Source organism: Ptychodera flava, chromosome 19 (assembly GCF_041260155.1).
Source record: "Ptychodera flava strain L36383 chromosome 19, AS_Pfla_20210202, whole genome shotgun sequence".
NCBI classification, from domain to species: Eukaryota; Metazoa; Hemichordata; class Enteropneusta; family Ptychoderidae; genus Ptychodera; species Ptychodera flava.
Window position 1 is genome coordinate 39,402,143 of NC_091946.1, and position 25,010 is coordinate 39,427,152.

Consider the following 25,010-nt stretch of genomic DNA (forward strand, 5'->3'; position numbering starts at 1 on the left):
ACAGAGCTATGAAGGCATGTTTTAAATTGAGACAGTTACTCTTTGCAGAGTCAAATATTCCAATTAAGGTCCATTTACAAATGTTTGATGCCATGATAAAACCTATTCTGCTATACTGTACAGAAGTATGGACTGCAGACATATGCACAATGCAAAAACCATACTCACAAACTTAACAAACACAATTGAAAAGTTGCACATTAAATTTTGCAAGCACATACTTAAAGTGAATAACAAAGCATCCAACATAGCATGTTTAATGGAACTGGGTAGATATCCTCTAATTGTTTCAAGCATAACACAAATGGTCAATATTGGTTAAAAATAAGTAAGAAAGCAGATACAACACTGACTCGTGAGGCTTATGATCTGGGTTGTCAACTGGACAATGCACATACAGATAATTGGGTGTCAGGAATAAACAATCGTTGCTGCTCGTAAATATTGGAGATGCCATGAATGTAAAGATAGAAAATGACAAACAGTTTAAAACTAATTTTAATGTAAAAGTTAAACAGCTATTTGAAAAATGTGCATTTGAATTGATTCATGATGATACCAGACAAGGGCACCATAAAAATAAACTTCGCACATACAGAGAGTTGAAAAAAGATTTCTCTCTCGAAAGCTACCTTCATATTATAAAAAACCCAGATCACAGATCAGCCCTGTGCAAGTTACGCATTAGTGCACACATACTACACATAGAAACAGGTAGATATAGAAACCTTGATGTCATAGACAGAGCATGCCCAATTTGCCAAACAAACAAGTAGAAGATGAGATACATTTTCTTTTTCATTGCAAAGGATACACAAACATTAGGCATGATTTTTTCAGTAAACTAAACATTTGTAAAACGCATTCAGAGGCACACAAGACCTTGTAAGCATCTTTTCAAGGACAGATAAAGCATCACTATGTGAATTGGGAAAATACATACATACATGTTTTAAACTCAGACAAGACAAAATGAAAAAGACAAAGTAAACTATTTATGAACCTTTAATATGTTGACCTCATGTATAGATATTTATATTTATATATATATTATATATACTCTTTCATTGTTGTTTTTGCAAAACCTTTATTGTACTTTATGATCAAGATCCCAACTGGGATACGATTTCAATAAAGGCTTACTTTACTTTACTTTACTTTACATCAGTCCTTTCTACCCAGCTTCCACCATATATACTGTAGTGGGTATTTAATTGCAAAGGTTGATAGGTAACTGAATCGTTTTACATGTCACACTATGACTGAGGTAATGACCTTCGGGGAGCTACGCGAATGTATGAACTACGTGAACTCTGCGTGATCGACCCATTCATATAATGTTGCGCCCTTAGTGGCGCGTCAAACGTAGAAATGAGGGCCATTCGAGATTTTATTGCGCAATGGCGCGTCCTAGAATTAACTTTGCAATTAGTGCGATAGTACGCTATCAAGTCTACGGTTCTGCAATGTCTATATAGCGTGTGAGGGGAGTGTTATCTGGGGAACGCAAACAAGCTTATCTGCATATGAATTTAGGACACGCCCGCTATCAGTAATGACTGCTGACGTCATTGTTTTTCCCACTGAAGCCATTCGCTGTGGTGATGTGTCGACACGCAGGGTTCCAAAAATTGGTAGTTTTCCGCGATTTATTTTATTTTCCTGGGACTTTTTCTCTGAACAACTGTCATTCCCGGCCGACATCATCACTTGGTAACAAATTATGCCCGTGTTGAGGCTCGTGCACGTCTAATTATCAAATGCCGTAGAGTAGAAGTATCAAAACATGTTTTTTGCGTTTTTCTCGAATTCAATGTGTGAATGAAGTACCCTTCTTTGGCACCTCGTCAATTCGCGCTCACAAACACTAGCTGCTTGAAATTCACACCGTCCTTTGGAAACATAATGAACTCAAAATCAGTGTCTGGAATTTCCTTTATATGCCTTTGTTATTTTTTAATGCGCTCTTAAAGGTGTTTGACGAAGGTGCTTTTCAAGGAATTTTAATTATCACGCCATATAATTTGAATGGAGCCTCCGAGAAAAAATCGCAGACACGGTTTTGAAGGATATTGTCAAGGCTTGTCAATGAAGAAATTCCAACTGGAAATCTTGCAGCGTGTTTGCATAAGGCCGGAAAAACCGGTTTTTGGAAGGTTCAGCAAAACGCTTGTCACGTGACCATTATGCAAATAATGACCGTGCACTGTGCTTGGTCGGATAGCTCTATATCAGGGCTTTCAGAAAATGTATACTTTATTGGGGTTTGGGACGTGTTCAATTGAGAAAAAAATAAAAATCTGAAAGTGTCTAAAAGGTATTTATCATCCTTAAGAGCATTTAGGGAAATATTTTGATGGCATGATGTATATTATAATATGCCCTGTCTGAATATAGCCATCTGATTGGCTAGATCAAAGGTTTACATTTTGAACAAAAGAGTCCTGGCACCTCAAACGCAAATAACCTCACTTAGCTCAGTGATTATTTCTTGCTAAATATATTTATTCCCCCAAGAGAGGGAATAACCTGTTAATAACATCGAAGTATCCAGGTTTTTTATGAATTACTGATGTGAAAACATAAAAAATGTCAGGCAGTTGAATCATGCAAAATGATAACATTAAATTCTCATGTGAATGTTCAAAAATAGATGCTGTGTCTGTTTAAGTCAAAGGAAATGTTTTCAGTATTTTATGATTACAAACATATGATACATGTATCATTTATAGCATCCTGATGAAGCTATTGGCTATATTCCATTACAATAATTATTGTAAAGTGTACATGTATCATTTATACAATCCTGATGAAGCTATTGGCTATATTCCATTACAATAATTATTCTAGATGTCAGTCTTTGGTTGAACCAATCCGTCAAAGGAATAAGAGATATCCATGGGAATGCTGTTCCAAATGCTCATCTCTTGGGTTTGTTCAACAGGATATGCAAACTACTCTTTTACCGCATCAAACCTGTCTTTGTGTTTGATGGCGGAGTGCCGCAGCTCAAGAAGCAAACTCTGGTAAGTGAACTCTGGATAAATGGCAAAGTCATTAAATACAAAAAAAAATAGAAAAAGCAAAATAACATGAACTACATCGTACTGAAAGTTATGATACAAATTTTAAATGTCATTGCTATTGGGATATTTCCCAATACCATTGCTACTTTAACCATTTCATCACTAGGGTTTGACCTAATTCTTTGTTATCAGTGGTGATTGCAGAGCTGTTAACTCAGAATGATGTAAAGAAAAGATTGATGTTTGTATAATGTTACTGATATTATAAATCAAAAAGGTTTTCTGTATGTAGAGTGCAGAACACAATAACAGCATATTTTCATGTAAAATATTGGTATTACCCGATACTAACTCAGTTAAAGTCTTGTATCATAAGTTTTGGTGCATGCATACTGTAAAAGACTTCAAGGTATACAGTCACCTGTAATCTAAATACGCCCATATATGGTCAAAGGGGCGTTCCTTGGTATTCAAAATGCTTATATGAGGGCGCTGTTTTAAAAAGCGACCATCCGCTTAAAATCTGTGATTGGTTAGATTTTCTCTTTCCATAGTAACTGTTGCACAATTGGAACAGGTGACAGTATACATAATGAGTATGTTGCATGACTGTCTGATGGTTTACATAACCAGTTGCCTTGACAATTTCATCATTGACAAAACTGTCGCCTCTTTCCTCTGTGCCATAGTGAGAAGACATCAAACTTAGAAGGGTTTCAAACCACAGCGATATATGGGACGACATACCAGTATGTCTTGTAATAAATACCAACTGGACATTGAATACATGTAGTTCTCCTTTCCAAGGAGCTTTTGTTGTCTTACATTGTTTTACATGAATTGGAGGTTCAACACAAGTTGTGATTGCAGTATGGAGAATGTCTCATTCAGTTTAATTAATGAAGTCTGTTTATATCAGGGCTCAAATTAATGGTAGTTCCACATCCCTGGACAACTAAACATTGATTTTGGACAACCAATTACCAGAAATGGTTGTCCGAGGGGACTACTGCTTGTACATTTATGTTGTATCATGAAAACATAACGTACATCCGAGAACAGGGTCAATGACCTTTGTGCATTAGATCTCAGATGTATAAGCTTTATGAAACAAACATGACAGAACGTCTTTAGCTTGGTAAAATTTAATTTAATTTTTGTGTAACTTGTGAAAATGAAATATGCTTTTTGAAAAATGCAGAAGATGCGATGTAGAAATAAAAGTCTGGCACCAAGGGTTTGCATGGTTTTCAAATGATTTGTTTGCAGACAAGTGTTGGGCCCACTGTCACAACTTTATTCTTACTCCATTGGAACAAAGACAGGTAACTTTTTAACTAAAGTCCACACACAGTCCCTTTAAAGGGGCTATGGTCCAGAGGAGAGTTACGCACGCAAACTTCAGTTCTAAGTCAACTGAAAGACGTTCTCTTTGTTTACAAATGAAGGTGTTCACAATTACGTTCCTGATATCATATTTTCCAGTGTCTGTGCTGATACCTGTGTATTACATACCAGGGTCTGTGCTGATACCTGTGTATTACATACCAGGGTCTGTGCTGATACCTGTGTATTACATTCCAGTGTCTGTGCTGATACCTGTGTATTACATACCAAGGTCTGTGCTGATACCTGTGTATTACATTCTAGGGTCTGTGCTGATACCTGTGTATTACATACCAGGGTCTGTGCTGATACCTTTGTATTACATACCAGGGTCTGTGCTGATACCTGTGTATTACATTCCAGGGTCTGTGCTGATACCTGTGTATTACATTCCAGGGTCTGTGCTGATACCTGTGTATTACATTCCGGGGTCAGTGTGCTGATACCTGTGTATTACATACCAGGGTCTGTGCTGATACCTGTGTATTTCATACCAGGGTCTGTGCTGATACCTGTGTATTACATTCCTGGGTCTGTGCTGATACCTGTGTATTACATACCAGGGTCTGTGCTGATACCTGTGTATTACATTCCAGCGTCTGTGTTGATACCTGTGTATTACATACCAGGGTCTGTGCTGATACCTGTGTATTACTTACCAGGGTCTGTGCTGATACCTGTGTATTACATTCCAGGGTCTGTGCTGATACCTGTGTACTACTTACCAGGGTCTGTGCTGATACCTGTGTATTACATTCCAGGTCTGTGCTGATACCTGTGTATTACTTACCAGGTCTGTGCTGATACCTGTGTATTACATTCCAGGGTCTGTGCTGATACCTGTGTATTACATTCCAGGGTCTGTGCTGATACCTGTGTATTACATACCAGGGTCTGTGCTGATACCTGTGTATTACTTACCAGGGTCTGTGCTGATACCTGTGTATTACATTCCAGTGTCTGTGCTGATACCTGTGTATTACATTCCAGGGTCTGTGCTGATACCTGTGTATTACATTCCAGGGTCTGTGCTGATATCTGCGTATTACTTACCAGGGTCTGTGCTGATACCTGTGTACTTACCAGGGTCTGTGCTGATACCTGTGTATTACATTCAAGGGTCTGTGATGATACCTGTCTATTACATTCCAGGATCTGTGCTGATACCTGTGTATTACATTCCAGGGTCTGTGGTGATACCTGTGTATTACATTCCAGGGTCTGTGCTGATACCTGTGTATTACATTCCAGGGTCTGTGCTGATACCTGTGTATTACATTCCAGGGTCTGTGCTGATACCTGTGTATTACATTCCTGGGTCTGTGCTGATACCTGTGTATTACATTCCAGGGTCTGTGCTGATACCTGTGTATTTCATTCCAGGGTCTGTGGTGACACATGTCTATTACATTCCAGGGTCTGTGCTGATTCCTGTGTATTTCATTCCAGAGTCTGTGGTGACACATGTCTATTACATTCCAGGGTCTGTGCTGATACCTGTGTATTTCATTCCAGGGTCTGTGCTGATACATGTGTATTACATTCCAGGGTCTGTGCTGATACCTGTGTATTACATTCCTGGGTCTGTGCTGATACCTGTGTATTACATACCAGGGTCTGTGCTGATACCTGTCTATTACATTCCAGTGTCTGTGCTGATACCTGTGTATTACATTCCAGGGTCTGTGCTGATACCTGTCTATTACATTCCAGGATCTGTGCTGATACCTGTGTATTACATTCCAGGGTCTGTGCTGATACCTGTGTATTTCATTCCAGGGTCTGTGCTGATACCTGTGTATTACATTCCAGGGTCTGTGCTGATACCTGTGTATTACATACCAGGGTCTGTGCTGATACCTGTGTATTACATTCCAGGGTCTGTGCTGATACCTGTGTATTACATACCAGGGTCTGTGCTGATACCTGTGTATTACATTCAAGTGTCTGTGCTGATACCTGTGTATTACATTTTGGGGTCTGTGCTGATACCTGTGTATTTCATTCCAGGGTCTGTGGTGACACATGTCTATTACATTCCAGGGTCTGTGCTGATACCTGTGTATTTCATTCCAGAGTCTGTGGTGACACATGTCTATTACATCCCAGGGTCTGTGCTGATACCTGTGTATTTCATTCCAGGGTCTGTGCTGATACCTGTGTATTACATTCCAGGGTCTGTGCTGATACCTGTGTATTACATTCCAGGGTCTGTGCTGATACCTGTGTATTACATTCCAGGGTCTGTGCTGATACCTGTGTATTTCATTCCAGGGTCTGTGCTGATACCTGTGTATTACATTCCAGGGTCTGTGCTGATACCTGTGTATTACATTCCAGGGTCTGTGCTGATACCTGTGTATTTCATTCCAGGGTCTGTGGTAACACATGTCTATTACATTCCAGGGTCTGTGCTGATACCTGTGTATTACATTCCAGGATCTGTGCTGATACATGTGTATTACATTCCGGGGTCAGTGTGCTGATACCTGTGTATTACATTCCGGGGTCTGTGCTGATACCTGTGTCTGTGCTGATACCTGTGTATTACATTCCTGGGTCTGTGCTGATACCTCTGTCTCTGCTGATACCTGTGTGTTACATACTTGGATGTGTCAGCTTAGCCTCTATACTGTCCATGCAAGATTATTTTATGTAATGGTATAACATGTCACTTCAAACAATAGATTGTCATTCAAAAATATTATGTCCTTTCGTTGTATACACTCAAGTTACTATGTCTGGTTGTTACAATTAAATGCAGGCAGCTAGAAGGCAAAGATTGAACAAAGCCGTGAAAGAATCCAACAGAGCAAGAGACAGATTGCTGAAAAACTATCTGAAGAAACAGGCTATGAGTACTGTCCTGGGAGATGAGTAAGTCAATAATCAAGTTATTTTGTTGGATTTGATGCAAAGTTCAGTATCAACTATCTAATATTGATGATCTATTGGAGTCCATGCAGGCATTTCAGTATCAATGACGGTTTTTCATTTCAGTATCAAAAACACTTTGAATTAGCTGCATGTTTTTTTAGCTCTTTTGAATTTTCATTGCAGTCAGGTTTTTAATTTAGCTAAATAGACATTGTAACCATGGTGAATATGGGGAAAATTTTAAATCAGCAGAATTTTAAATTAGCGAATTGACAGCCTTAGCTACATTCGCTAAAAATGATGAGAGCTGAAAATATCCTGTTTTATAATATTTATTAAAGGCCCACTAACTGTATCTTTTAGCATTATTTTTGTGATTTTTACTTCCAAACTAAAACAAGTTTGTTGGAATGTACTCATTAAGGGGTGTTTATAAAAGTATAATAAACTGTCCACTGGGACTGCATGTGCAATTTTGAAGAAGATAAACAATAAACATGTGTCCAAATATAAAATGGCACCCTCATGTAAATAAAGCAAAAACACGGTATGTCGTGCAAATATGCATCAATATCTTCACAGAAACAACAGAGTAGGCCAATATAATGCACAGTGCTGAATGTTTTCAACTGGGAGATCATATGCATTGTTTTCTTTGTAATATTACCAGTTTTTAAAAATGGCTGGAAATCAAAATAACGATTAAAATTCAAATTTACTTGTCCAGTTTTTCAGTTGTAAAAGACTATATCCTTTAAATTGGTAGAATTTAAAGAGAACCAGAGAAAATAGAAAGCCCTTTTCAGGTCAACAGATTTCAAGAGTTATAGCTAGTGGAGCTTTAATGATCAATTGTGGTACCCGCTAGCTTCTCAGTATCAACTATCAACAGTCCATGACCTATTGCAATCCTTGATTGCTTTGACAGTGCAGAGAGTCAGAAAATAAATGATTGGTATAAATAGCAATTTTAACTTTAACCTTGATCCTTCCAAGTTTTTGTTCCATCACAAGGTCAAGTTTGTTACAACCAGAGAACCATAACACGTCTCATATGTTGTTTATTAACAAAAACTTTAACATTTGAATGCCCTTAAAAACAGATATTACATTAAAACATGATGTTTACTGACTAAACTACTATTAATTACCATGTAGAATTGGCATATTTAATGAGCTTTGATAGTTTAGCGTGTATAAAGCTTGAAGTACTTGGCGAAAGGCAAGTACACTTGTTATATAAAGTGGTGATACAATGACAGCAGTCAAAGTAATTTCATATTTTTATTTCAATTACTACTATTTAGTAGTATACTTAAAAAGTATTATGGTTTTTGGAATTAATCTGTAGTGAATATTGCTTGTGATGTTGAAAGTAACAATTTCAATGAAGTTGCAAACTTGTGGTAACATTGTCACAGATTCAATTTACAAACAGTTGTAACATATATGTATCGGTATACCACAACATGGAAACATTCTTAGTTCATATCTGGTCACATGGGTTGGGACAATAGATGAAGCATTTGACACAGCAATTCAGGCTACAGCACTCTTGAACAATCAGGCAAAAACTTCAAGGTCAGAACACTCAAAAATACTGGGAGGAGCTAGTGTGTATTTTCTGTCTTTTTAACCCTTTGAGCGCCAAAGTCAATTTTTGTCACCTTTATAAAATGTACCCAAGTCAACATTTTTCAGATTTTTGCCAAAATTTTGATGAAAAACTCTAGCCAATGCAATGTGATATCCGTTTTGTCCAAAATTATGAAAGAAAATTACAGAAAATTCATAAAATTGGTTAAATGTTGCGCTAACATTTTTGAGGAAAAGATTACAGCTCTCAAAGGGTTAATTTGATTATGTCATATTGTGAAGACACAGTAATGCTTTCAATACACAGTATGTAATTGTGATGTGATTTTCTCTATTCTTGATCAGCGTTGCATCATCTAGTACAGCCAGACAGCAGAGATCAAAGGATACAGATTTGTATGAGTTACCACCATTAGATCCATCACAAGAAGCAGATCTGTAAGTTGTGTTCATCAAAATTCTATGTTGTGTTTATCAAAATTCTATGTTGTGTTCATCAAAATTCCATGTTGTGTTCATCAAAATTCTATGTGTGGTTCTCTAGTATGAATATCTTTGATTTTGGTACCGTATGCCACCAGTCTTCAATACAATTTATGAAAATGAATACCGACAAAAGTACAAGATGACGCTACAGCAGTTTAAAGGATATTTTACAAGAGACTGAGACGGTGAGAATATACAAAGTGAAGACTTACACCTTTGATATGTTTGCCAATAAATGTCTTGTCTTTTGGAAAGCTGTTGTACAAAAAAAAATGTGTAAAACAACAAATTGCAGGGTTTGTTGAATACAGCCCTGATGTAAATGTTAAGATTGCAGGTGATTCATACTGAAAGAATGGTAAACATACTGCATGCATCTACAACTTGTCATCTAATATTTCTATGAAGTGTTTGAGTCAACATGAGTCAAGGACCTACTTGCCAATTTTTGGTCAACAGGGAACGCATACAATTATGTTGAAAATATCGCTCTTTATCTCTGTTTTGATGCCTGGTGTTGCTATTTTGATGACAAATGTGTGTTTTGATGCCTGGTGGCGCTATTTTGATGACATATGTGTTTTTATCAGCTCTAGTGATAGTCAGAATGATTCCTGGGAAGAGAGACAGCTTCAGCAAGAAGTCATCCATGAAAATTTCCAAAATTTGGACAGCATTGATGTTCTTTCAGATGATTTCAAGGCACTTCCAGCTGAAATCCAACATGAAATCATTCTGGAACTCAAGGAAAACAGGAAGAGAAGTTCATGGTCAACTATTGGGCTCCTTCCAAAGGTATGGGATACGACAGATATTATTTGTCCAAATGAATTATCATTTCCGTTATTTAAACGTAAAGATGCACTAAAACTTGAAAAGCCAGACCTAGATATTTGCAAACTGTGTTAAAGGTATACTGTCACCTGTTCCAATTTTGCCACAGTTACCATGGAATGAGAAAATCTAACCAATCACAGATTTTAAGCGGGTGGCCACTTTTTAAAAACAGTTCCCTCACACACACAGGCATTTTTAATACCAAGGAACACCCCTTTGACCATATATGGGCATATATAGATTACAGGTGACTGTATACCTTTAAAGACAGATGGCAATGTTGGTGTTTTGTGAACTGCACTCAGAGTTATCGTTAACTATAGGGAATCTATCTACATGCAGTGATCTGCATGCTCTTTTGAAAGTGATTGATATTTCTTTCTCAACTCTTGTCACTTCGAGACTGTAGTACACATTCTGTTGTTTTCAAAATGTTGGTTTGATATATGTATGGTGAAATTGGGTGAGAGGGATCAATGAAAATCATGTCAGCTGATATAAAAAGAATTAACAACACAGCACACCAACATACACATGTACAAGAGCATGTATTCAATAGTCAGTGCAGAAATTGTCAGGAATAAACTTACAGACACTCATCCAGTCTCTCTTTCCAAAGCAATGCATCTGACATGTCTTCAACACTATTATTAGAAAGATACCGTGACTCTATGATAGAATGTATATGTGCATGTTAAAGTGGTAGTTATTGATATGATTTAACATGGCTGCAAGATAACCGTGCTGTTATCAGTGATTGAAATTACTGTCATCCTGAATGTCTATTAAGGGTAACTTGGTATAAGGCTTGGAAAAATTCACTCATACAGGCTGGTCATTAGGAAACTTTAAGACTTTAAAATGAACTTAACAACAGTCCAAGTACCTGTCTTTCTGCATATCTTACTTTTTCCGTGAATAAATAAACAATTTACAAATGGGCTTGTAACTTTTCTTTTGCAAAGAGTTGAGCTCTTGCTTTTGTGCAAATTACGTACCTTTCTTTGTTGTACATTTGACAGAGAAGTCTGGCAAAGTTTCTCAGCTTTGATTTCCAATTAATTGCAGATTTCTTTCTTTGTGAGTTAATTTTTTTGAATAGAGCCACTGAAACAGGATAACAGAGAATGATTTGATAAAACAGAAGCTAATAATCAATGTGATAACACAAAATGAAAGTGAAATATAGTACAATCCTGAACAATTGCATTTTGTTAGCTGTACATCGATGAAATCAAGCTGGCTTTACAGATCGATATATATGGACCTTTATAACAGTAAGACCACCTATAGAAATCATAAGTAGGACAATTAGACATTTGTCACATTCTCTTCCAGTTTGTGCTGTGATGCTTTTATCATCAATCATCACATGTCCATATACTAGCTCTAGGCATTTATGACGTGTTTAGGATGTTTCAGTATTAACCCTTTTAACCCGGCTCAGACAAAAATGTCCGCATGATGTCATAGGGTACCAGGAGGTCAGGGTGCAAAGGGTTAAACAATTGTAAATATGAAAAAAATGAAAAAAATACATACATGCCAATGAAAAATTCCCATCCATGTACTGATTCCAAATAGATGTATGATGTATTGTAGGTGAAAGGCAGGAAGCTGATCTTGGCTCCATGTATCGTAATAACAATAGTTGTAAACAATGTATTTTTGCAATCAGTGAAGTGGTAAGAGGTAACATAAAGCAAGAACTACAGGAGGTTAAGTATATGTTGGTTATATCCAAAGGTTTAACCACAATCCCTCCACCCACTCCAGTGGGTGGAGGCAGTCCCTCCACCCACTCCAGTGGGTGGAGGGACTGAGGTTTAACACAAATTTTTTGACAGAAAACAACATGGTTTATGGGCATATCACTAACAATCTGGAGTGCCCTCGCCACTTTCTCGGAAATTATTGCTTGTGAAAGTTGACATTCTTCTTAAACATACAATGCCATCCATGAAATCATTTGTATTTGCCAATGATATTGACAATGTTAATTATACTGTAAGTGAAGTGAAGCTACATTACATGCAGTTCATCATATGAAATTTATACACCTAAAATAAATTACTCTCTTACTTTCAAAGTACTAGTATGTGACCTGACCCAGGAAAAACAGCGAAAAGCAAGGCTGGCAACATTATTGACGGATCTCAACAAATTTCAGACACTGCTATGAATTTTTTCATATGAACTACCATTTATCAGCCATTACCATAATTTTTCCATGCTTGATTAGTTGTATGTTTCCTAACAATTCCTATGATACTGTGTACTACAGTTGACAGACAGTGTCTTTTGACAAAATTTGTATGTCTCTCTCTACTTCATAGAAATGTATGATTTCTTCTCTTCAGAAAGCACATGACTTCTCAAACTACCAGTTGTCCAATCTACTGCAAAAGAGTAGAATGAGTCAGAGACTTGAAGACGTACGTAAAGAAATGAGTAACAGGGAATCAGGAGAAATAGCGTCAATGTTGAACTATGAGGGCGCTACAAAAGATGTGCAATCACAAAGGGTTGTCTCTGAGGACACTCAACACTACATCCTCATCAAGGGACTTGGAAAGAAAAAAGATTTTGAGGAACAGAGGCCTGAGAGTTTACAGGGTACTTTACAAGGTGCTCCACTGGACGATATGCAAGCTAAACGGAGGATGAATGCCACTAATGCCACCACAACCAAAGCTGAAAGCTTTGATGATGTCATTCATATCGGTGATGATGTAGTCAATATTGGTGATGATGTAATCAATATCGGTGATGATGTAATTCATATTGATGATGATGACATCATGGTGCAAAATCTAGAACTGCACAGAGTCTCTAAACAAGACAAAGCGTCAGGGTCCAATGACTCATTACAGTGTAAGACTGATGGAGCCATCATCATCATTGATGACGTAGAGAAAGAAGGTAGTATAGCAACATGTAGGGACAAGAAAAGAATGATTGATGAGGTTGATCTGACTGGTGATGAGGAAGAACAACCATCAAAAATGATGAAGAGAGACATTAGAACGGACGGTCAATTTATTGAAAGTGACAGAGAGATGGATGACGATGTCGTTGAGGTCAAAGGTGCATATACAGATATCGCAGGACAGGGAAATAACGATGTTATTATTTCCAGTGTTGTGCAAGGTTCAGCTACATTGCCATCAGCTATCCAGAACGCTGCAAAAGAAAACAAACTGCAAATAGATGCGATGAAATCAGTTACTGTGAGCAATGACCGTGTCACACATCAGGTGTGGAATATGTAGATAAATCAGTGGAGCATTCTGAAAACACTGTGGAAGACACAAATGATTCAAGTTCATATGTTTCAGGGAAAGCTGTTGAGTCAGACAGAAATGTCATATCTGTACCCACACAGCAAGAAGAGATCAGTTCTGAAGGTAAAGTCTTCCATTTATGCAACAAGGATTTTTTGAAAGAGTGATTATACTCTTAGTTCAGGGAACATGAGCAATGTTACATTGATATCACTGGTAATACAAGTATGACATCAGATAGTAATCTTAACTCTGAAACCTCATGTATTTCCTTGTTATTACATTCCAATACTATAATCATTTATTACACATCACTATTGTCATCTTACTACACTTCAATACTATCATTATTTTGCTGGATGTTTGTGAGGTTTTCTTGACTTAATTTGATGTGAATGAAGTGCATATGAATAAACAAAGAAAAACTATGATTTCACTAATTTATAGGCCCTCTACTTAATTCCAATGCTATTTACTGCAGTAACCATGATATTTTGAGGACATAAGTTTCAATTTTCAGGTTTACTAATTCATCTTCTATTTTCATCGTAGATGATTTCATTGAGATAACCTTTGACCCCTCAAAGGTAACTGCAGAAGATGAACTATTTCCAGCAGATGTATTCACACAGGCAGGGTCTGATAAGGAGGAGTCACCTGCCTCATCACAGAGTGATGTTGTTGATATCACTACTCAGTATCAAAAACTATATGATGTGCGAAGGGAAGACAGTGATGATATCATTGTTGTGGAAACGGAGGAAAAAACCAACTTGGGAGTCACCAAGGAGGAGGAGAATGTGGAAATTGATGTGGAGGAGATTTTTGAGGAAAGTGATGACGAGATTGAATCAGCAGACATTGAACTACCTGCTCCCGTCACCCAGTGGGCCAGTAAAACAATGGTGAGTGAAGGTTATTAAACATGACAACCCTCACATTGCCAGTCTTTGTCTTGCAAGATGGGACATATTCAGAAGAATGTGCAAGAAGTTTTTGTTAGTTTTTGATTAACACTGTAAAATACTAAAAACTTTAGCTTAGTTCTTGGTTAACTCTATTCAAGGTTGAAGAAAGACATACCGGATTCTAGATAGCCAATTTATTACACTTAAAGTTATGCACTTGCCATGCCAGCAATCTGCCGTATCAGTGAACTTTATTTGAATTGCATGGAAATGTGTGTATACAGGACTAGCAATGTATCCATACATGGTAATGTGTAAATACAGGACTAGCAATGTATCCATACATGGTAATGTGTGAATACAGGACTAGCAATGTATCCAGACATGGAAATGTGTGAATACAGGACTAGCAATGTTTCCAGACATGGTAATATGTGAATACAGGACTAGCAATGTATCCAGACATGGTAATGTGTGAATACAGGACTAGCAATGTATCCATACATGGTAATGTGTGAATACAGGACTAGCAAAGTATCCAGACATGGAAATGTGTGAATACAGGACTAGCAATGTTTCCAGACATGGTAATATGTGAATACAGGACTAGCAATGTATCCAGACATGGTAATGTGTGAATACAGGACTAGCAATGTATCCAGACATGGTAATGTGTGAATACAGGACTAGCAATGTTTCCAGACATGGTAATATGTGAATACAGGACTAGCAATGTATCCAGACATGGTAATGTGTGAATACAGGACTAGCAATGTATCCAGACATGGAAATGTGTGAATACAGGACTAGCAATGTATCCAGCCATGGAAATTAGTGCTTACCCATTCTCTGACGGAATAGAAGATGTTTAAAGACTTTTATAAACTGAGAATATCCCAAACGATACGATGAGGTGATCAGAATTATATACTGTACTGTACACATATATTTCTTTATTAGCAAATCGTTTTTGTTTGCAGGAAGACCTTGAGGCAATGAAAATTGAACTTGAGAGTGAGAGTCAAATTCTACAAGCCGAGAAAAACAAACAAGAACGGTTTGGTTCTTCTATCACTGATCAGATGTATGTGGAGGCCCAGGTAAGCTTATAAACCCGCAATTTTCAATCCCAGTTTCTCGCATTAGTGTAGTTCTCCTCTCAGTCAAACTCTTGGCCAGTACAATGTTTTATTTCTATAACATTAATTACACAAACTGATCTCAACCTTTTGGTGCATTGATTCACGGGCGGTTCAAATCACCAACGGTCATTGATTTCCCGCCACCAACGCTTGAATTTCAAAAAACTTGTCTCTAGTCGCGTTAGAATTTGAATATAACAACAGAGTTCGATCGGCAGCAACTTCATGCTGACCGCTTGGCAGTCTGTCTGCGTGTTTTTGCGGTCGGAGAAAACAAAAAGTAGCATTTTCTATAGCGTCTGCCCGTGTGTTGCTTGTTTGGTGTCCACTTACACAATGAACGCCGCCATAGCTTCGTGCCCTTTTAAAGGGAGGCTCCGCCTTTAATGAAATTTGGGTAAACTTGTAGGGTAAGGTCTTGTACATTTGTAATTGATTTGCTATGTCCAAACCAAAGTAGTTGCTATGACTACCACATTCCAGATATTTTGTTTAGAGCAATACCCAGTAAATTCAACTGGAGTTCAAAAGAAATTTCAGTAGAAATATCGACCACTGTGTCATCTGTTTCTCTATCACCACTTACAATTGCAGGAAGGAGAAATTTTTCAAATCTTGCACTGGTTAATGTATGAATGGAATGTATTTAGATATCAAAGCATAACAACCAGAAGGAGGATACCCATGATGCACATGATTTCTCATTTTTGAACAAAGTGTGTCAGAACTTGATAAGCCAAATAATTGCATGAATGTGGTGTTTTTTACATAGCATTCAATACATAGGCTTGTTGGTATAGGTACATGATAATTCTCTCTATTACCAACTTGCAGGAGTTACTAAAATTATTTGGTTTACCATACTTGATCAGTCTGCAAGAAGCTGAGGCTCAGTGTGCTTATCTTGACATGTGTAAATTGACAAATGGTACAGTGACTGATGACAGTGATATCTGGCTCTTTGGCGGTACAAGAGTTTACAAAAATATGTTCAACAAGAGAAAGTACGTTGAGTTTTACGCCATTGATGGGATCAACAAACAGCTTTGTAAGTAGTAATCTCCTTGTGTTATCTAAATGCTGTGACTCTTATGCCAGTCAATCCTGTGGATTTTCTTTTATATCATCATTCACTGAAGCCATATTCTTCTGTTTAACTGTCATCTTTCACAATGTTTGCAAAGCCTTTATTTCAGAGTTACAATGTTACTCTCACTTCTTAATTTTTTTAAAGTCATTGTGTTACTTTACGCCACTCATTGCCCTCTGAATAAGATATCATTAACAATAGAATACATGCATTTAATATTTATATTTACAGTGTTGAGCCGAGACAAGATGATCCAGCTAGCGTATTTAGTTGGAAGTGACTACACTGAGGGTATTGCTGGTGTTGGCGGTGTTACTGCATTGGAAGTACTGCATGAATTCCAAGGAGAGGAGTTAGAAGGACTTCAAGCATTCAGGTAAAGCAATCAAGTTAATGATTGATTCATTCACTTCATAGTTCATTTCAAGGAATGAATTTGATATGATAAATTTATAATTGCCATGTCTTTCCATATCAGCTTGTAAGAGATGGTTGCTATGACTCTAAACAGACGTACAATTTGTAATCTTTAGAAATGTGCAAAGATGCAGGAGAGCATGAGGCCCTTTGCCATGTTAAAGAGACTTCTGTCACCCTGTGAAAGTATGGGTACAGTGTCATTCTGTGAAAGTATGGGTACAGTGTCATTCTGTGAAAGTATGGGTACAGTGTCATTCTGTGAAAGTATGGGTACAGTGTCATTCTGTGAGAGCAGTGTCATTTCTGTGAAAGTATGGGTACAGTGTCATTATGTGAGAGTATGGGTACAGTGTCATTCTGTGAAAGTATGGGTGCAGTGTCATTCTGTGAGAGCAGTGTCATTCTGTGAGAGCAGTGTCATTCTGTGAAAGTATGGGTACAGTGTCATTATGTGAGAGCAGTGTCATTCTGTGAAAGTATGGGTACAGTGTCATTCTGTGAAAGTATGGGTACAGTGTCATTCTGTGAAAGTATGGGTGCAGTGTCATTCTGTGAGAGCAGTGTCATTCTGTGAAAGTATGGGTGCAGTGTCATTCTGTGAAAGTATGGGTACAGTGTCATTCTGTGAAAGTATGGGTACAGTGTCATTCTGTGAGAGCAGTGTCATTCTGTGAAAGTATGGGTGCAGTGTCATTCTGTGAGAGCAGTGTCATTCTGTGAAAGTATGGGTACAGTGTCATTCTGTGAAAGTATGGGTACAGTGTCATTCTGTGAAAGTATGGGTACAGTGTCATTCTGTGAAAGTATGGGTACAGTGTCATTCTGTGAGAGCAGTGTCATTCTGTGAAAGTATGGGTACAGTGTCATTCTGTGAAAGTATGGGTACAGTGTCATTCTGTGAAAGTATGGGTACAGTGTCATTCTGTGAAAGTATGGGTACAGTGTCATTCTGTGAGAGCAGTGTCATTCTGTGAAAGTATGGGTACAGTGTCATTCTGTGAAAGTATGGGTACAGTGTCATTCTGTGAAAGTATGGGTACAGTGTCATTCTGTGAAAGTATGGGTACTGTGTCATTCTGTGAAAGTATGGACTGTGAAAGTATGGGTACAGTGTCATTCTGTGAAAGTATGGGTACATTGTCATTCTGTGAAAGTATGGGTACAGTGTCATTCTGTGAAAGTATGGGTACAGTGTCATTCTGTGAGAGCAGTGTCATTCTGTGAAAGTATGGGTGCAGTGTCATTCTGTGAAAGTATGGGTACAGTGTCATTCTGTGAAAGTATGGGTGCAGTTTCATTCTGTGAGAGCAGTGTCATTCTGTGAAAATATGGGTGCAGTGTCATTCTGTGAAAGTATGGGTGCAGTGTCATTCTGTGAAAGTATGGGTGCAGTGTCATTCTGTGAGAGCAGTGTCATTCTGTGAAAGTGTGGGTGCAGTGTCATTCTGTGAAAGTATGGGTACTGTGTCATTCTGTGAAAGTATGGGTACAGTGTCATTCTGTGAAAGTATGGGTACATTGTCATTCTGTGAAAGTATGGGTGCAGTGTCATTCTGTGAGAGCAGTGTCATTCTGTGAAAGTATGGGTGCAGTGTCATTCTGTGAAAGTATGGGTACAGTGTCATTCTGTGAAAGTATGGGTACAGTGTCATTCTGTGAGAGCAGTGTCATTCTGTGAAAATATGGGTACAGTGTCATTCTGTGAAAGTATGGGTGCAGTGTCATTCTGTGAGAGCAGTGTCATTCTGTGAAAGTATGGGTACAGTGTCATTCTGTGAAAGTATGGGTACAGTGTCATTCTGTGAGAGCAGTGTCATTCTGTGAAAGTATGGGTACAGTGTCATTCTGTGAAAGTATGGGTACAGTGTCATTCTGTGAAAGTATGGGTACAGTGTCATTCTGTGAAAGTATGGGTACAGTGTCATTCTGTGAAAGTATGGGTGCAGTGTCATTCTGTGAGAGCAGTGTCATTCTGTGAAAGTATGGGTGCAGTGTCATTCTGTGAAAGTATGGGTGCAGTGTCATTCTGTGAAAGTATGGGTGCAGTGTCATTCTGTGAAAGTATGGGTACAGTGTCATTCTGTGAGAGCAGTGTCATTCTGTGAAAGTATGGGTGCAGTGTCATTCTGTGAAAGTATGGGTACTGTGTCATTCTGTGAAAGTATGGGTACAGTGTCATTCTGTGAAAGTATGGGTGCAGTGTCATTCTGTGAGAGCAGTGTCATTCTGTGAAAGTATGGGTGCAGTGTCATTCTGTGAAAGTATGGGTACAGTGTCATTCTGTGAAAGTATGGGTACAGTGTCATTCTGTGAAAGTATGGGTACAGTGTCATTCTGTGAAAGTATGGGTACAGTCATTCTATGAAAGCATCACAGTGTGTTACAGTTTCTTCCACTCTGTTTATTGAACACCAAAGAGAATGGTGGGAAGAAGCACAGACAGAGGTAGATCCACCAACAGAAACCAAACTCAAGTCAAAGCTGAGGACGGTCAATGTTAAACCAGGGTTTCCTAATCCTACAGTCCGTCAGGCCTATCTGAATCCAGCTGTAGATGAATCTAAGGAAACTTTCCAGTGGGGAATACCAGATCTACACGAACTTCGGGAATATCCTTTTCTATAATATCATATCAGCTGTTAAAAAGAGAAATTATATCATGTGAGTGAGAGTACTTATCCAGAGAGAGGATAGTGTGGAAAGAAGGAAACATTTCATCTTGTATCAGTCATCATTCATCAACATGTTTATTATTGAAAGATCTGTTGTTGTACTCTATTGTCAGTATTGAGAGATACTTGGCATATTGCAACTCCTTGTATCGTTTCAGTTCAATTGGATCACTTCTACAGCAGAGCTTTGATGAATTTCTTGTCTAGGTTGTAAGACTATATTAACGTCTAACTTTGTCAGAGATAACCCGTTAAAGTCATTTTATAAGACGCGTCTTTTATTATGATGTTGCAAATTTTGAACCCTAATTATTTCTCAAGAGATGGGGTGCGACTTATAATATGTACTTTTTGCACTTTTAAAGGGGGCGTGCCACTAATAATATGGAAATTCTCAGATTTTTTTTCGAGGAGTGGGGGGGGGGGGGGGGGCTACTGATAGAAGTTCGCCTTTATTGAATAAATAACTTTAAAAGATAATTAAAAGAAGAGTTTGCTTATGGTAGTTCTCTTTTGGAGGATGTGGTTGCTCATGGTTGAGAAACATGTGAAGTGATACAATTTTATTGAACCCCAAGGAACAACAAAGTTTTAACTTTTGATGAACAGAGCCGACCTCAATGGTGGCAGGTAGTGTGACAGCTGTGCTGGAAAAGGGGTGCGACTTACCAGTATAATGCATACGTTTTCCATTTTTGAAAATTTAAGGATTTCATCCTACTCAAGTCAATCAAAGGAGGGTGCGACTTATAATGCAGATGCGTCTTATAAAATGACTTTAATGGTACTACAAATACCTTTGGAATATTTCTCTCTTTATGAATGGATAGATTGCTCGTAAACATATTTTCTTCAAAAGACAAGTGTTATAGCAAATAAGAAATTGCCATGTTGACTATTTTGTATGGAGATTGTTAGCAGCAATTAAAGAGAGCAAACAAAGACACAAGTATATATGTTACATGCATTTTTGAATATTCCACAAAGCAATAGGAATACTTAAGCAATAAAGCACACCCAGTGACGGTATACCACAAAATTTTGACTAGTTCACGACATATATGCACGAGTGATAGCAAGTGAATATATGAAGTGAACCGGTCAAAATCGAGTGGTATACTGTCGCTGGGTGTGATTTATTGCTATATCATAACAGTATATTGAAATTCTGATGTGGAGCGTCAACAACAGATTTTTTGCTCAAGCAGAGAGCTCGCGCTTATGCTTGCCATGGTATATCACCAATATACCATGTGGTTCTTTTCGCATCTCGACCAATCAGATTGCTGTATTTGTGCCATCAATATACTGGTATGATATAATATGTAATATTGCACACTGGTCTATCTCTTCTCCAGGATTGAAAACAAATTGAAAAGGTTTCTCAAAGTATCATGTCTCAGTTTGTAATATGATTTGATCTGTGGGGAAATATATGTGTTGCATGTTTCAATTTGTAATATGATTTGATCTGTGGGGAAATATATGTGTTGCATGTTTCAATTTGTAATATGATTTGATCTGTGGGGAAATATATGTGTTGCATGTTTCAATTTGTAATATGATTTGATCTGTGGGGAAATATATGTGTTTCTCATTTGCTTGTTCTGTTATTGTTCCCCACTGGTGAATCTCTCAGGAAAATCATTCACTATATACGTCTTGCACTAATAAGCAGACTGTTACGCTTATTTTCACCCTGTCTTCTCAGGAACTGCATAAAAAAACAAACAAGTTTTTCTCTCCTTGCAAAGTGTGTTTTTCCTTAATCCAGTTTTACATTTGCTAAAGAGAAATTTGGTTGGAGCAGGATGAAGGTGGATGAGCTGCTTCTCCCTGTTATGAAGAAAGTAACTGAAAAGAATGTAAGTATTCAGAAAGTAGAGTTTGCTTTTTTCACTGATATTGTCATTTTAGAAGAATTTTCAAAACAATTATCATTAGGGAAAGCAATTGTCAGTGTAAATAATAAAATCATCAGCTCTGTAATTGGCAAAATAAATTTCATACCACATCAGATCATAAAATGCAACTGAGGGGAAGCAAAGTTCAGCAGTTGTAGGTAAAATATGATTAGTTGTAAAATGCCAATAGAGTCAACTTGAACTTGCTTGCAATAGCTGAGTAAGTAGCCATGATTACTCCAGATAGTGAGATAAAATGTGTGATACCTCCTATGGAGAAAATAACAGTTATTGACATGTTGTCGTGACAACGACACATTCAATACTCCCTGGCACTAACCAAACTACCAATTTATGACATTTTTTTATAATTCAATATATCTATATCTTGGGTTCAACTATTTCATTTTTTTAGTTCTCGCTGTCTGTGATGCAGAGCCTACCAGATAGGTTGTTGTCTGCCGTTGTTTGTCATCTTATAATTAGTGGCAGTGGCAGCAATCAACATGCTACATTCCAAACTTCCTCATCCTTCAAAACAGTTGGTCCAAATGCTTTAAAATTTAATCGGCAACTTCCTTAGGGTGACCTTTATGAGATTTGGTTGTGTCAAAATTCACATATATCTACAGCATGTTCAGAAATTTATGCACAACTAGTGTACATCGCTTGAACTCTCAATCACTTTCAAAGGTATTAAATTGTAAAAAGACAGAAAATACACCAACAAGATTTGATTGAGTATACTCATAAACTGGTATGCCATGATAATATTGATAGTAACTGGTAGACATCTGTAACCAAAAGACGGCAAAACCCCGTGATCCCAGCCCAAGTTACACAGTTTTTTATTTTGCTGTTCCAAATCAAACTAATCAAACAATCCCTGGATACAGACGAGACAATTTGGTGAAATTTCAACTTGAGTTAATTGTAAAAATAAGAATAAAACTTTAAATTGAGATGTCATGTATTCTGCCAATATACATCAATGAACAGTTATACTTCTAGTGGTGTGAACTGAACATGAATGCTTTGACTGCACAGAACAGCAAATTTACTTTTCAAGATGAAATGGTTGATATCTTTTGAAAACATTTTTGGTCAAAATTATGTGCATGCTGATGATCTATTATTTTTGAACTCTATCAGCTTCTCAACTGCTTATTAAAAGTCAAATTGCTTATTCAAAATCTCATTAAGGAAAGAAATCATCTAAGCTGTCAGCCTTAGTTGAATATGAAACAGTCATACTTGGAATGTTTGTTCTAAAGATACTGCACTGTAACAAACAGCAGAGCTCAGGCTGTGATTGTTCAACTCCACTACGTGTAGATATCTTTAACTGCAGTACAATGCTTCCTCCTCTAATATACAGTGTTGTACATTTTGTTTGAACTTGGATTACAATATGCGTAGCTGGAATCCAGCAATCTGATTGGCTAGAGCTGGGGTTTATATTCTCAACAGAAAAGACCTGCGCGCCACGTATTTTTGAGCTCCCTCAAATTTCAAACTCCAGCTTAGAGCTCAACAGGCCGGAATGTGGAACAAGTGTATGGCTTGAGATTGATTTTGATTGTTAAATTTTAGTGTGGTGCAGCTCGATGAACCCACAAATGAAGAGTTTGCATAAGCTCCGACAGAGATGTGACAACAACATAATTTTTTGAAGTTCTTTCTGAGCGTTTTTTCAAGTAAAATTCTTCAAGTTGAATGTGCATTTGCGATATCAGTGTGTTACGTTACCGTATTGTATGGAAATCACCTGGCACACACGCGTTCTGAAACGTTCCTTTTCAACTTTATGTTGAGGCTAGGATCCTAAACCCTTGTTCCAATTTCAGTCCTAAATAACGACATTGTCCACTTGCATTTAACTTAAGCATATTTTGCAGTGTTTGCATCATATTTTATGTCATCACAGAAAATTGGAAAGGTGAATTTAGGTAGCGTTGACCAAATTTTTACTGCTGTGCAAAAAACTCACCAACCATTGAGTGTCAGCAACATGGATGAAATGCTTTAGTTGATCTTGCTAGCTGCAGCTTAGCAGGCAGCTGTCTAAGTGTGACCTTGTCTTGACTACGTCTACCATTAACAACCAAGCTACTAGCCACTACACATGCACATTGTCAAAGTTCAATGGGTCACTGCGACCATGACTGCAAACAAAACTCACCAAATTTGGAGTGATAACAAACTGTTAATGAAAATCAGGTAAACTGTCCAGTCATTGCAAAGTATTTTTACTTATTCACATTAGCAAAAACATCGGTGTTGAATTTAGTTGCAGTGTATGTTGTCATATTTTAAAGACCATTGTGCAATTAAACAGATTCTCCTACATTCTCCTTTCCAGACTCAGCCCAAAATAAGTTCCTACTTTCCAAGTGAGTTCAGCCAGCCAAGGGAAATTAAAAGTAAAAGGGTGAAACGCGTCATTAATCGACTTCTACGGGGTGATAATCTGGCAGAGAATCAAACAGATACACACAGAAATGGCAAGAATAAAATGAAAAGAGGACAGGAACCAAAATTGTCTGATAAAGCGGATGAAGAGTCTGAAAATGTTGGCAGGGAATCTGGTTCAGAGTCTGAATCTGAAAGTAGTTCAAAGGAGCACAGCCCAGCATCAAAACTGAGTAAAGCAACTGCGAGGGTTGTAAAGAAATCATTGCAAGGGAGCAAAGGGAAGTCAACACTCGGAGGTGTTGGAAGCAAGAAGACAAAAGGAAAGGCAATACCAGGGAAAAGTTTGAAGAAAACAAGAAAACAGGAAAACAGTGGAAATTCAGAAAAATCCACAAAGAATGGAAAAGTTGTAAATGAAATCAAACTCTCAGAAAGTAGCAGCAGTGATTCAGAATAAAGTCACAATGGTTGGCAAATCTCTATTTCCCTTCAAAATTTTTATACAGCTGATGAATATAATTACTTTCTGGCAAATTGACTTATAGAAATTGTTTAAAATAATATTTAATGCAATGTACTTTATTATCCCTTTTGTAAATGGACAAATGTAAATTTTCTGTCACAATATTCAGTACTGCATCACACATTTGATTCTTGGTGTGTATAATTCTACTGTATTGGATTTGAAAATGGTGGACACTGTGTAGAATTCTAATGACAGCACATAGTACACTGTTCATCCAACTTGGTTGAAAATGACCATTCAATATCCAAATAAGCTTTTGAAAAGCTTTTAATGCATTGAGATATCTGAAATTCATTTGTAGTTAACAAAGTTTACATTATTTTCACAGATATTTCAGTGTTCAGAACAAAGTATCTTTATTAACCCTTTTAGCACCGAAGTCAATTTTTGTCGCCTTTATAAAATATTTCCCAGTCCGATTTGTTTTTCAGATTTCTGCCA

The 25,010-nt window shown here is 37.5% G+C and overlaps 1 protein-coding gene across 1 annotated transcript in view; it reads left to right on the top strand.

The window, feature by feature from the left end:
* The window catches only part of LOC139118197 (DNA excision repair protein ERCC-5-like), a 37,381-nt gene extending 12,701 nt beyond the window's left edge, over positions 1-24,680 (top strand). Inside the window, exons 2-13 of the mRNA XM_070681490.1 lie at positions 2,851-3,026; positions 7,177-7,289; positions 9,231-9,323; positions 9,962-10,166; positions 12,569-13,476; positions 14,013-14,397; positions 15,381-15,500; positions 16,377-16,590; positions 16,864-17,008; positions 19,470-19,661; positions 21,505-21,589; positions 23,991-24,680. Of these exons, the coding sequence (XP_070537591.1) occupies positions 2,851-3,026; positions 7,177-7,289; positions 9,231-9,323; positions 9,962-10,166; positions 12,569-13,476; positions 14,013-14,397; positions 15,381-15,500; positions 16,377-16,590; positions 16,864-17,008; positions 19,470-19,661; positions 21,505-21,589; positions 23,991-24,500 (3,146 nt within the window). The 3' untranslated portion in view covers positions 24,501-24,680. The remainder of the gene's footprint in view (positions 1-2,850; positions 3,027-7,176; positions 7,290-9,230; positions 9,324-9,961; positions 10,167-12,568; positions 13,477-14,012; positions 14,398-15,380; positions 15,501-16,376; positions 16,591-16,863; positions 17,009-19,469; positions 19,662-21,504; positions 21,590-23,990) is intronic.
* The last annotated feature ends 330 nt before the right edge of the window (positions 24,681-25,010 follow it).